This window comes from Ranitomeya imitator, chromosome 5 (assembly GCF_032444005.1).
Source record: "Ranitomeya imitator isolate aRanImi1 chromosome 5, aRanImi1.pri, whole genome shotgun sequence".
Taxonomy (NCBI): domain Eukaryota; kingdom Metazoa; phylum Chordata; class Amphibia; order Anura; family Dendrobatidae; genus Ranitomeya; species Ranitomeya imitator.
This window is the reverse complement of record NC_091286.1, coordinates 664,320,568-664,335,471: the sequence shown is the minus strand read 5'-3', so window position 1 is coordinate 664,335,471 and position 14,904 is coordinate 664,320,568. Positions and strand designations below refer to the sequence as shown.

The 14,904-nt window shown below is 42.2% G+C and overlaps 1 protein-coding gene across 1 annotated transcript in view; it reads left to right on the top strand.

Moving 5' to 3' along the window:
• Window positions 1–1,798: 1,798 nt before the first annotated feature.
• Window positions 1,799–14,904, top strand: part of LOC138638719 (cytochrome P450 2K6-like) — a 145,848-nt gene continuing 132,742 nt past the window's right edge. The window contains exons 1-3 of the mRNA XM_069728244.1: window positions 1,799–1,970; window positions 2,230–2,426; window positions 7,077–7,239. Coding sequence (XP_069584345.1) covers window positions 2,247–2,426; window positions 7,077–7,239 — 343 coding nt within the window. The 5' untranslated portion in view covers window positions 1,799–1,970; window positions 2,230–2,246. The remainder of the gene's footprint in view (window positions 1,971–2,229; window positions 2,427–7,076; window positions 7,240–14,904) is intronic.

Sequence of the window (14,904 nt, the reverse complement as noted above, 5' to 3'; positions counted from 1 at the left end):
GTAACGGAAATCCCAAGTTGCTGATTGGTCGTGGCAAAACAACCATGACCAATCAGCGACAGGCACAGTCCGGCGGCAAAATGGCCGCTCCTTACTCCCCGCAGTCAGTGCCTGCTCCATACTCCCTTCCAGTCAGTGCTCACACAGGGTTAATGGCAGCGTTAATGAACGGCGTTAAGCTGCGGTATAATGCACTCCGTTACCATTGCTATTTACCCTGTGTGACCAACTTTTTACTATTGATGCTGCCTATGCAGCATCAATAGTAAAAAGATCTAATGTTAAAAATAATAAAAAAATAAAAAATTGTTATATACTCACCCTCTGTCGGCCCTTCGGATCCAGAACAGGCCTTTTCCGCTCCTCACGATGCTCCGGTGACTGCTCCATGCATTGCGATCTCGCGAGATGATGACGTAGCGGTCTTACAAGACTGCTACGTCATCATCTCGTGAGAACGCAATGCACTCTTGAGACCGGAGCGTGCTAGAAGCATCGGTAAACGCTTTGCCTGGATCCGGGAGCTCCGGAAGCTGACTATATAACTATTTTTTATTTTAATTCTTTTTTTTAACAGGAATATGATGCCAACTTTGCTATATACTACCTGGGCTGTGCAATATACTATGTGGTCTGTGCAATATACTACGTGAGCTGTGCAATATACTACGTGGGCTGTGCTATATACTACGTGGGCTGTGCTATATACTACGTAGGCTGTGCAATATACTACATGGGCTGTGCAATATACTACATGGGCTGTGCAATAAACTACGTGAGCTGTGCAATATACTATGTGGGCTGTGCAATATACTATGTGGGCTGTGCAATATACTGTGTGGGCTGTGCAATATACTATGTGGGCTGTGCAATATACTACATGGGCTGTGCAATGTACTACGTGGTCTGTGCAATGAACTTTGTGGGCTGTTCAATGTGCTACGTGGGCTGTGCAATATACTGCACGGGCTGTGCAATATATCACATGGGCTGTGCAATATACTACGTGGGCTGTGCAATATACTACACGGGTTGAGCAATATACTGCGTGGGCTGTCCTATATACTGCGTGGGCTGTGCAATAAACTACGTGAGCTGTGCAATATACTATGTGGGCTGTGCAATACACTATGTGGGCTGTGCAATATACTGTGTGGGCTGTGCAATATACTACGTGGGCTGTGCAATATACTACATGGGCTGTGCAATGTACTACGTGGTCTGTGCAATGAACTTTGTGGGCTGTGCAATGTGCTACGTGGGCTGTGCAATATACTGCACGGGCTGTGCAATATGCTACGTGGGCTGTGCATTATACTACATGAGCTGTGCAATATACTATGTCGCTGTGCAATATACTGCGTGGCTGTGCAATATATCACATGGGCTGTGCAATATACTACGTGGGCTGTGCAATATAATGCGTGGGCTGTCCTATATACTGCGTAAGCTGTGCAATTTACTACGTGGGCAGTGCAATATACTACGCAATATACTACGTGGGCTGTGCAATATACTACGTGGGCTGTGCAATATACTACGTGGGCTGTGCAATATACTATGTGGGCTGTGCAATATACTACGTGGGCTGTGCAATACACTACGTGGGATGTGCAATATACTACGTGGCTTGTGCAATATACTATGTGGGCTGTGCAATATACTGCGTGGGCTGTGCTATATACTACGTGGGCTGTGCAATATACATGAAAAATCCACAGGTCCTTTTTCTGCCAGGAGAGGCAGAATCCGCACCAGAAATTCCTAAGCCTCATCCGCAACGTGTGCACATAGCCTTAAGGGAAAACTTTGCTCCATAGCACAATAAATCTCAAAGAAAACAATTTCTTGGCCCGGATATCTGGGCGGATTGTAAATATCACATTACATTTTCAGTGTTATGCAATGTGAATCAGAACTGCAAAATCACAGAGAAGAGCAGGATCAGTCGGGGACATTTCATTAACAACGTAAGCATAAATGTTGAGGGATAGAAAAATAATACTGAGAATACAGAAGGATTTTAGTTATGCTAGGATAGATTTTTTTATATTCTGTGGAAAGAAAGAAAGAAAGAAAGAAAGAAAGAAAGAAAGAAAGAAAGAAAGAAAGAAAGAAAGAAAGAAAGAAAGAAAGGAAGAAAGAAAGAAACATGCATTATATAAATATAGATAGGATAATGTTTATAGATGTTTGCACATTTATATGTTTCTCTTTGTCTTCCTACAGAAACCCTTCCTGGCATTATGATCCCATCTGATCCCATCACATTGGTTCTGTCTATTATTTTATGTCTTTTTTTGGTCCTGTTTTTCTTTGGATGGAAAAAAAATGCTTATAATTTGCCCCCCGGACCTCGACCGCTACCAATCATTGGAAATCTGCACATTCTAGATGTGAAGAGACCATATCTGACAATGCACGAGGTAACATTCAGTCATTTGATTTTTTTTTTTAATCCTAACTGTTTGTGATCCTGCTGCCTGGAAGGAATGGGAATATAACAAGCCACATAATGGAGAGAGTAAATATTTAAATGCCTTGTTTATTGTAGACTTTCTTCATACACTTTGCCTGTATTTGTTGGCTTGAATATATATTCATATATATATATATATATATATATATATATATATATATATATATATATATATATATATATATATATATAGGTGTTCACTGGGTTCGGAAAGTATTGAGATCCCTTTAAGTTTTTAAGTCTTTGTTTCATTGCAGCCATTTGGTGAATTGAAAAAAGTTCATTTTTTTCTCATTAATGTACACTCTGCACCCCGTCCAGTCTGAAAAAACTTTAGAAATTTTTGCAAATCAAGACAATACAAAGGTGACATCAATCCCACAAATATTACCCCACTTGCTACCGCTAAAGGGCAAGAAGGAAGAGCCGGGCAAAGCACCAGAACTGGCAAATCTACTAGATGTGCCTTTTCCGGGAATCTGCAGGCTGCTGTTTTTAGACTGAGGGGGCCTATATCAATGGCCCCTTATTAGTCTGAGAATAACAGCCCCAGCTGTGAGCTTTAGCAAAGCTGGTTGTCGAAAATGGGGGGGACCCACACCATTTTTTTAATTATTTATTTAGTTATAGTGCAGGCGGTGGGGAGGAATACCCCGATCATCCACTCATGCTGTCACTGTTATTAGCGGCAGCAAATGTCAGATGATCAGAGTAATAATCCAAAAAGCCCCCACCTGCTGTCATAGTTCAGACTTTAATGTAACTCACCAGTCTCCTCTGCTCATACCGATTGCCGGCAGAGCAGGGGAGAATGATGAGAGCCGTCTTCAGCACCGGGCGCCGGGTAACAGCGCTAACGCTAGTGCTTCTTCCCCAGTGCCGATGCGTGTCACACAGATGACACAAATGTATGTTCTCCGTGTGCTGGAGATTTTGCCATCCGTGTTGGAATAAAAAAACAGACATGTCTATGTGTGGTGCACACAGATGCACGGTCTGTGGAAAAACACTGACATGTGCACAGACCCATTTATTTGAATGGGTCTATGTGTGTCAGTGCTTCCTGTACATGTGAAAACTGTCATCACACGTACCGGTGACACGACCTTACACATTTGGAGTGTGTCAGCAAGATGATTGAAAAAAAATATCATAATTTCCTATTGGATTAAAAAATAGTGTATCTTTATCTAGCAGTTGTGCGACTGGCGCAATGCGGATAGATATAAGCTTTCGTGTCAATTTATCAGGGGCAAAAATCCTCTTCCTCTCTGAAGAGACAATTTGCATATTTCCCAGAGGAGCATTGCGGATTTAAGTCTCCTCATCTCAGCATGCTTAGCATGTCAATCTACGCAAGGAGAATTTATGCTTTTTGGATATTACACAATATCAGCACGTTCCCTTGCTATTCACTCTGTATTTTTTGCCATTTTCACACAATAGTATTTTGCATGCCATTATATTTCACCTAGTGTGGGTACGGGTGTACAGCTTCCTCTGTTACCCTCAATATACATCCACATACTCTGCTATTTATCCACCGCGGTCACTCAGCTGTACATGTACAGTGCCCACACCTCTGACCTTTTTCACCTCTTTACTATTTCAAGGCACTTTGATTTACCCTACAGTCTCAACCACTTTACCACGTTATTCGGTAGAAATTAATTGTATCGGTTTTCACTAATCTGAATATTTCACTATTCGATCGTCACTAATCATGTGCCTTCATCAGCAACAGGTGGAGTGGAGCTTCGCCCGCGTCTGTTAACTTGTTAAAGGCCAGTGTCAATCTCTGACCGCAACATTAACTCCCACAGATAGAGAGCGCTTCATTCCATGCGCCCATCGGCCCTGTGATGTGATCGCTGGTGCTGATGGGTTGCCAGGACAGCCATCGGTCTGCTAAAGACCCCTCCTGTGAAAGCCGTTGTTCAGCTGGCGTTCATAAGAGATGGTGAATTTTGTTATACATAGCAGTACTTATACAGTGATATTCATCGCACAAGATCAGATGATGGCAGCTTCAAGTTCACTAAGGGGACTGTCAAATGCATTAAAGAGGTAAAAGTTTAAATCAATATAAACAAAATTTAAAAGTTCAAACTACCCCATTAAAAATAAAACAATGTAAAACAGAAAATGCACAAATTTGCGTTCATAAGAGTTAGAGCTATCAAAATATAAAATAAATTAGTCTGATCAGTAAATGGTGCAAAGAAAAAAAATCCAAAACACCAGAATTACATTTTTTGGTCACTGCAACATTGCACTAAATTCAATAAGAGGTGTAATGCTGTGGTAGCAGACTTATGCAGTGATGAGGCACCGACCAAGCAAATTTCAAAGCAAGGCATCTCTTTAATGTTCAACTCAGAAAAAACACAGCATACGATATCTTCTGGATCTCAGCCGGAAAACATATCCTCTGGATTACAGTCACTAAACATATCAGTCCTCCTTTTACTGGTTGCCATGAGCAACTGCACGGCATGTTATTGTGCTACTCACAGCTCACAGTACACAATATCCTTCAGGTTACAGTAACTAACCATGCCAGTCCTCCTCTTGAGACCAGTTGCCGTGGGTGACTGCACCATCGTGTTAATGTTCTACTCACAGAATTACACAGTACATGATAACCTCAGGATTGCAGCCGGGAACCATATCCTCCAGTTTACTGTCACTAAACATGTCAGTCTTCCTTCGGGCACAGGACAGTCTACCTCTGGTTCACCACTGGGCACAAGACCATCCACCTCTAAGACCAGTTACTGTGGGCGACTGCAGCACTGTGTATGCTGTGGCTGCCAGGCTACTGAGCTGCCCTGACTGATCTGGCTCCGCTTGTCTGTGTTGCCTCACATAGATGGAGCACCGCAGAGCCGACTGCTCTGTCATCTAGCAGACACCAGACCCGACTCACCCAAACCCTATACTGCTGGGTTTTTAACTAGCAACCTGTGGCCTTGGGCCACATGGAAAACCCGGGCCAGGAATGAAACAGACTGTAATACTACCATCTGCAGTCTGTTTCAAAACACCAAAACCCAGAGCAGATTTTCCCTAAATCTGCCTTTGACAAATAGCATGTCCAAGACCTATACTTGCTTTAGTCTGCAGAGCAACCACAGCTACGCCTGTGACTGCAGTGCACTCTCATGGCCTCAATACTTGTGCATCCTGGGGGGAACATACAGCGACCCCTACATGTAACACCAGTCACTGCCTCACAGAGGGAATCAAAACATTGTATCTACGCCAAAATCATACCAGTAAAAATGGCTGCTATGGGAGCAAAAAATAAGCCATCACCCAGCCCAAGAGCCCAAAAAATGAAAATATCTCAGAAAATGGCAACAAAAGTGATTTTTTTCCCCACTGAAGTAAAAAAAAACTATACATGTTTAGTATTTGTGTACTCCTACTGACCTGGGAAACCATATTGCTGGATAAGTGTTACTGTGTAATGAAGATGGTAAATTAAAAAAAAAATAAGTTGTGGAATTGCATTCTTTGTTTTGCTATTTCAATGCACTTGGAATTTTTTTGCATCACCTGGTAAAATGTATGATGCAATTTAAATGTACAACTTGTCACGCCAAAAAAATAAGCCCTCATATGGCTATGAGGTTGGAAAAATTAAAAAGTTATGAAGAACGAAAGGAAAACAAAAAAATTGGAAAATAGCTAAGGAGTGAAAGGGTTAAACAAAGTTCAAATAATGAATTGGGCTCATAGTCTATGAAATGACCATAGACGCACCCTATAGCAGCAATAATATGGGCTGTTGCCACAGATCCTAAGGGCAGAGACACGCTGCCGTATTTCTCGTGTGATAATCGCATCACACTGCAGGGACTGGCCGGCACATCTCCTGACTCGAGCATGACAGCATGATGGATTACTATGCAGCTGTCAAGCTCAGGTCAGGACAGCCGAGAGCCAGTACAAGTTTTATGATGCGATTCTCCCACGAGAAATACGGCAGTGTGTATCTGCCCTAATACTGCTAGACTTAGGCCAGGCACTGATTCTGAATTTTTCATATAAGTAAGTGGTTAAAAAAAAATATTTCTTGGGTATCAGTTTGGCATATCACCTACCAATGACTCATTATCACTGGCTTAGTTGCCACTATAATGTGCGCCACCAGGAATATCAAGGTAGCGGTAAATGATTTTCGGTTTTAGTAAAGTAGAGACTCACTAGGGATGAATATCGTTTGGTAATTGATGATCCTGTTAAATACCTGGTTAGAGCAATCCAAAATGTAAAATGCCAAGAGTATAATACCAGCGTAACAAACCATTTTTTAAACCACTGAAATGTACATAAAGACGCCAATATTTTTTGGGATTGATGTAATCATTGTGAGCTTCACATTCAAGTTAGTCCTCTTGGAGAAGAGGAGAAAAAAAGGTAAAAACACAAAACTTAAAATTGGCCCAGATGGAATGAGGTTACAGTTCTTTAAGATGAAATCAGAAAACGTCTGTAATAATTTTGCTCTACTATTAGAATATGTTCATCATAAAAAACAGGCAAAATATCATTAAGAAATTCACTAAAAAATACTCATTTCACTTTTCAGCTGTCTAAGAAGTATGGACCCGTGTACACCTTACAATTAGGAGTAGAGAAAGTTGTTGTCATATGTGGGTACGAGGCTGTGAAAGACGCCCTTGTCAATCATGCAGAAGAATTTTCAGGAAGAGCTAAAATGCCATTGCTCGACGACATTGTCAAAGGACACGGTAAGGTTCATAAAATTACCAGATTGGGTGATGGGTTGAATTTGCTTTACAAGTTAATTTCCTCTGTTAAATACATTGTCTGGTCGGGAAATCTTCAGCTAAAATTGTGAGTCCCTAAAGTTAAGTTGATCACATGTGGGCACCAGATCTATCCTCCAAGATTAGCTTACGATAACAACAATATACTACAACTGCCTGTCCTGGTCCTGAAATGGTAACATCAACTCCTACTTTACATGATCAACCTGTTCTATTTGAGAATATTACAATGGATCGATTACACAATAGAACCTTTTAGATGACACTAAAATGAAAATAAATGAAACAAAAGGTACTAACAAGAAACATTTGACTTGATGCATCACTATTAATCAAGAAGTCAAGAAAACCACCAGGTAAGCGCCAGACAGTTTGTTAGAGCTGGGTGAAAAAGGCATGACAATGGCAAAAGTCACAACATTTCTGGGCAAGCTTGTATTAGCAAAACATTTGTGAATTTTCATAGCTTTTTATGTCAGAACTCTGGTGAAAAAGCTTTGAAGAATTGAGGCAATTATTAGTGATGAGCAAATTTGTTCGGAAAACGGTCGCCAAACACAAATTCGGCACGAATATTGCATATTTGGATTCGTGATCAGAAACCCGAGCAAAATTTTATAAAATCGGTAAAAATTGGTAACATTCGGTAAAAGTGCGGGAAATAATTTACGTTCCCACAAAAAATATTTTCAGCACTTTAGGAACGATAAAGGTGGTGTATCAGGAGCATTGGCACTTGCTTGATGAGGGAAGGGGGTTTTCAGAGCTCAGAAGTGAGGTGTTTTTGTAAGCACAGCACAGCAGTCATTTTTTTTTCCTAACTTTATGTGCTCACATTGCGGCTAGCCAATCAGGGTGCAAGAAACACCTACAATGTCCTGACAGAATAGCTGGTGCCATTGGCTGCTCAAATCACATGTCCCTCAACATATAAATAGTGGACATCTTGCTTAAGCGCCATTTTGACTCTGTAACAGCGCAGAGATGCTGTCACTGTTAGCAGCAAGATTTTTGCTATTTAGTAAGGCAGTTTTATATCAGTCAGATAGTGTAGCAAGCTACCCTCCAGTGTGGCTGTTAAATTTATCTTCCAGCATTTTTTTCTTTTTTGGACATTACTGAAGTCTACAGGCAAAGCTAGCAGAGCACATATCCTACAAGTGGGTTGTGCATTGCTTCTATTTTACTCCGTGCACGAGTATAGCATTCTAAATATTTTCTCGTTAGGTAAATGTGAACAAGCCTGCTGTATTCCACATTTTAGCTAGCTAGGTGGTTGTATATCAGTCAGATAGTGTAGCGAGCTACTGTCCAATGTGGCTGTTAAATTTACCTTTCAGCATATTTTCCTCTTTTTTGAACAATGCTGAATTCTACAAAGAAAGCCAACAGGGCACATGTTGTGCACTGCTTCTATTCTGCTTCATGCACGAGTATGGCATTCTAATTCACATGTAGCTAGTGAAGAATTATTAAACAGCCTGCTGTATCCCACTTTGTCATTTAGTGATGTGGTGATATAAAACTGTCTGCAGACCTCAGGCACATTGAAAAAAAAGTTATATTTTTTTCTGCTGCTAAATGTGAAACAGCCTGCTGTATCCCACGTTGTCATTTTGTGGTGGAGATATGAACCTGTCTGCAAACCTAAGGCACATTAAAATAAAGTATAATTTTTCAGCTGCAAAAAGTTAGACAACCCGCTGTATAACATTTTGTCATTTGGTTGGGTTGAAATTAAGCTGTAGATGCCTGATTCATAGGCCACAAAAAATTCCTCTGAATTATTGACGGCATACAGTAAGGGACCTGACTTTAAAAAAAGTTTGTAGCATCTAGTGTGTTATAGAGGCCTGATCAGTAGGCCGCAAAAATTCTTCTGTTATTAACATTATTATTAGAGATGAGTGCATATACTCATTACTCAAGATTTCTCGATCACGCTCGAGTGTGCTCCGAGTACATGTTAGTGCTCGGAGATTTAGTTTTCACCGCCGCAGCTGAATGATTTTATTATTATGCTATTAACAGCGTGCAGTAAGGGACCTGACTTTAAAAATAGTTTGTAGCATCTAGTGTGTTATAGAGGAATGGTCAGTAGGCCACAAAAAAGTCTTCTGTTATTAAAGGCATGCAGTAAAAGGACATGACTTTAAAAAAAAGTTTGTAGCATCTAGTGAGTTATAGAGGCCTGATCCATAGGCCACAAAAAAGTTTCTGTTATTAGCAGCATACAGTAAGGGACCTGACTTTAAAAATATCAAAAAAGTAATCTGCCCTGAAGAAGAGGGTCTGTGTATCCTCGAAACGCATAGGCTACTGGCCCCTCAGAGCTTCCATACCCCTTTCTCAGCTTCCAGTTCTGAGTGATGTCACTTAGACCTCACCCCCTCCATATTCTGCTACTGCTCAGTGGCGTCTGTCCAGCCGCAGTATACCGCCTGTTATGCTTCCTGGTACCAGTGGAGATTCTGGGCCATAGCAAGGGGGGACGCTCCCGGCACCCAATCATCCCTCTACCACATTCCTCAATCCGGCATAACTAGGAGGATTATATATGATGTATGTAAGCCATGCAACAGCGGGCATGTGAGAACACCTGATTTTTGCAAGTGTCAGCAGCTCTGCAGTCTGTGCTCAGTGCCTGCATTTTAACCCCTACAGGTTGTATAACGAGAAGTACATATCTGGAGTAAGGTATATACAGCTGTCTATCTTAATTTACAAGCATTTATTGGACTTTGTGACTACTTTGCCGAATACAGCATCAGCTTCACAGTCCAGTCGAAGTAAGCTGTATTTCTTTCTTTTTTTTTTTGAGCTTGTCCTGCTATATAATTATCTTTTGCACACATTTATTATACCTTAAATCCCTTATTAATAGGACACTTACTCAGCAGCACCCATTCCAGCATCAGCCATAGCGCGGTGTCTATTTCCATTTTTTTGATGCTTTGGCAGAGTATCTGTCGAGACAGCAGCAGCCTAAGCTTCTATTCATTCCTTCCTTTTCTCTAGGAGCACCAGTGTATTTTTTAATTTTTTTGACTTTAAAAATAGCTTGTAGCATCTAGTGTGATACAGAGGCCTAACCCCTTAGCCAAAAAAGTCTTCTCTTATTAACAGCATGCAGTAAAGGACATTGTTAGGGTTTGTGGATCACGGCAAATATGAATTATGAAAAGGTGTGATCACAACCCGGGGTTCACCATGCGGTGATGGAGGATCCACAGCTAGTAACCAAATGGCGGAGCCAAGCTTCGTGCAAGCACCATAAACACAGGGTGTTAAATGTCACTCCGTGTGAAAAGAGCAAAGTACCGTCTTGGTTGCTCAACAGAGCGGTACAACAAGAGAGAGCACTCAAGCCTATACCCTGTTAGGCTTCATAGGGATATAGTGATAGTGATGTCCCTATAGCTTCCCCGCAGGAAAGACTAAGCTGGTTGTTGCGCTTGCTCTGATACACAGTGTGCAAACCGCACATGCGACTTAGGATGCCCGGTTCAGATGCTAAGCCAAGCAGGAGTTCCCACTTAACACTGCCTACCTAAACACACATTCGCAGTGCTACCAGCTGCACACAGGGTGGCAACGTATCCTCCAACACACCAAACATAAATGATCTTAGCACACTGACGCCCGCTTCTGGGAACCTTTTATATGTTCCGTTTAAGTCCAGTCAGACCGGACCTTGCTTGTGGACCAATCCGAACCTGCCTCGTCACCCGAGCAGCTGACGACCAACAACCAATGAGAGGTCACCACCTCATGAGCATGTAGGGAGAAAGCTGGACTTAGCCTCTGGAACATCTCTTCGCCACTGCCTGTTGCTAGCTACTATAGCTTTGGCTGGAGAGACAGCATAACCAAGCACACAGCATGAGTCTGAACAAGACTTTGAGCAGCCTCCACTGCGGCCGGAGCAGAATGGGAGACTGCAGAGGCAGACAAGGCTTGGGATCTACCTGGTGCAGCAGGAGAATCCTGGAGCCTAACAGACATGACTTTAAAAATAGTTTCTAGCATCTAGTGTGTTATAGAGGCCTAATCCACAGGCCACGAAAAAGTCTTGTGTTAATAATGGCATACAGTAAGGGACCTGACTTTAAATATAGTATAAAACCTACAAAAGACAAAATTAGCAAAAACCCTGCTGTAACTAAACAAGTAAAAAGCAAAAGTGCACTTAAATAACACAGAGTTCTTAGTAATACTGTTTTTTTTAATCAAAAATAGGATATATGCCATCCCACCACGAGAAGGTATCTCTGAATGGGACAGTCCTACACTGTCTAATATTGCAAACCTTACCATGTGACAAAGTTGACCTCAGTGTGTGAATAAGGCCAGACAAAAGGTCCGGATCCCAAACAGTGGACACCAGTCAGGAGGAACTTTTAAATACAATTACCAGCTCAAGAGATGGAGGCCACACCCCAGATTGCACAGAATGCAATAATACAATGAAAAAACACAAACATTGAGCTTGGTCCAGTTGGTATGTATGCAGTGCAAAAAAGCATTACGGGACTATCTGAAGTCCAAACTTCGATACTGATGTAGATGGCTGACAAGATACCCAATTACAATTTAAAGTGCCTCTGTACTTAATACCATGATGATGTCTATTTACTTTTTTGATGTTTTATTGATTTAGCTGACAGACTTTGGAAGAGTATCTGTCTAGACACCAGCAGCTTAAGTTTCTATTCATTCCTTCTTTTCCTCTAGGAGCGCCAATGTATTTTTGAATTTTCTTGACTTTAAAAATAGTTTGTAGCATCTAGTGTGATACAGAGGCCTAATCCAGTAGCCACAAAAACATCTGTTATTAAAAGCATACAGTAAGGGACCTAACATTAAAAATAGTTTGTAGCATCTAGTGTGATATAGAGGCCTGATTCACAGGCCACAAAAAATTCTTCTTTTATTAACGTCATACAGTAAGGGAACTGACTTTAAAATTGTTTGGAGCATAACTTCTTTGTCATGCAGGCCTCTTCCACACTCAAACAATAATTTTTTTCTGTGACTAACATGATACAGCATGCCATATCTCAACGTTATATTTACTGTCATGAAATTCAGCTGTTTGCAGAGGTGGTGCAGAGTTTAAAATCTATTTTTTTGTTGCTAATACTGTGCTCTTACTACACTATCTGAGCAACATGACTGGGAAAGAGCGAGGCTGTGGTAGAAGGAAAATTAGGCTAGGCGTTCAAGGTGAATGTAGGGTAGGTGGTAATATTTGTGAAAGCACTAGTGAAGCAACATCACATCCTTTGCAAAGACAACTGAAAACTTATGTTACTGGACAGGCTACACTACTACCTTTCTTTGGCAGATGCACAGCAGTAAACCTTATCGATGATGCCCAGAAATAACATGTACTTGAGTGGATGGCAAGCACAACTTCAAGTGGCCTCTCCTCCTCCTTCACCTTATCATTACACCCAGTTCAGTCCACAGATGTGGCACCAAAATTCCCCTTGCTTCCCCCCATGTCCCAAATATCTATCCGTTCAACCAACTGTACAGAACTACACTTGGGTGAGCCTGTAGAGCTGTTCACACATTCTATGCCATGTTCATCAGAAGTGTTCTAAAAAGCTATGCAAAGTCAAGAGGAAGAAATCTGCACTGATGTCCAAATTTTTTTTAGCTTAGATCTGGGGCAGGAAGAAGTATGGTCTGAACAGCATCCTGACCCTCGTCATCAGACGTTCACCTCTGGGGGAGGTGATCCTGATTAGACTCAGAAATTTGAGGCTTACGCGGACTGTATTGTGCTGTCAGGGCAAGAAGAGGAGGAGTGTGACTCCAAAGGTGAGGAATGCGATAACACAGAGGATGATTATGAGGTGTTAGATCCCAGTTGATGTAAATATAGAGGCACACAGTTGAGTAGGTCATCTGAGTAGGAAGATGAGGAGGTAATGTTGTGCCATACGTCACAGACACGTAGTGATGCAGCCACGATGAGCGATGCATCCTCAGCCACAACTGTGCCTCTGACCAGCAGCGTCTGCTGGTCTGCAGCTCACAAAGGTGGCAAGGATTGCCTAGCCTGGGCCTTTTTTGACCCTGCAAAGGATGAGCCAACTGAGGTAATCTTCCAACTTTGCAAAAAAAAAAAACCTGAGTCGAGGTAAAAAGTGCAGTAATTTGACTATCACATGTATTTAACCTTCACATGTGCAATCAACATGCTTTACTGTGGAAATCCCACTGCGCAAACATGTGGACCATCGGACTTCATCAACTATCAGTCGCCCCATTAATCACATCTGCTGCTTCTTCCTCCTCTATTACCTTGACAACTATTGAGATGCAGGTCATCGACAGCAGCACCTTGGGTTCTTTACCCGCTCCAGTCACACTGACTGAGAGGCTGCCTTCAGCAAGAAAGGGGACATGTCTGCTGTTTTTTGACTGATCTCAGAGAACGATCACACCACAAGTTTCTCAATACACAGTGACATCTCCACCTGCACATCTCTCACAGTCCAGCAGTTTTTCTGGTTCACTGTACTCTGCCCTCTCACAGCACTGCAGCCAGCCCATGGTTCCGCAGTTGTGATCATGTAAAAGATTGTCTCCTCCTGCGCATGACAAATCTAAGAGGTTGAGTTCCACCATCTCCAATTTGTTTACCATGGAAATGTTGCCTTTCTGCCTAATACATACAGATGGTCTCCGAAAGCTGATGGCCATCGCAGTCCCCCATTATCAGTTACCCAGTCACCATTACTTTTCTAAGAAAGCTGTGCCTGTGCAACACCAGCATGTTGTGGACAATATCACCCTTTTCTTGTCAAAATCTCTGTCTGCCAGGGTGCATTTCACTACAGACACTTGGACTAGTAAGCATGGCCAAGGGCATTACATCTCGCTGACTGGGCACTGGATGACTCTGGTGGCTGTGGGGACAGGCGCTGCTCCACAAGTCTTGTAATCCCCAAGGCTTGTAGGAAAAACCTCTACATTTAACACTTCCTCCACTGCTTCTGCCCCTTATCTCCTCTAGGGCCTCCACCTGCCCCCTCAACCTCTGCCTTTATGAGACACGCATTCCAACAATGGGGAGCGAACCCCTACCACCTCCCAACTGCACACAGGCTGGTGCCAAGGGGCTGGTGATAACAGACAAACTGTTGTTGAAGGTACAAGATCTGAAGAATAAATTGAAGAGGAAGAGGTGATGGGTGACCAACTGTCAGATGAAGAGAATAATCCTCCTCTCTCTGCTGTTTGTGGTTGGCGGGAGGGGATGGAGGAGACAAGCCTCATTGTTAACCAGCCACCAACAGAGCATGGGCTTGGACCTCATGGTTGAGCCTGGCATATGAGTGCCTACTTGCTGCACTATCTGCAACATGATCCCCGTATAGTTATGATAAGGAATAATGCTCACAACTGGGTTGCCACTTTATTAGATCCACATTATGAAACCAAATTTACCAGATGATTCCTGCCCTAGAAAGGGACCTGTGAATACTGGAGTATAGAAACACGCTTTGGCACAATCTTAAGATATCTTTTCCTCAAGTCAGCAGTTTAGCACACAGTTCGCATGGCAGCTGTAAACTTCCAATCTCCTGCCCGTCAATTCATCAACGTCAA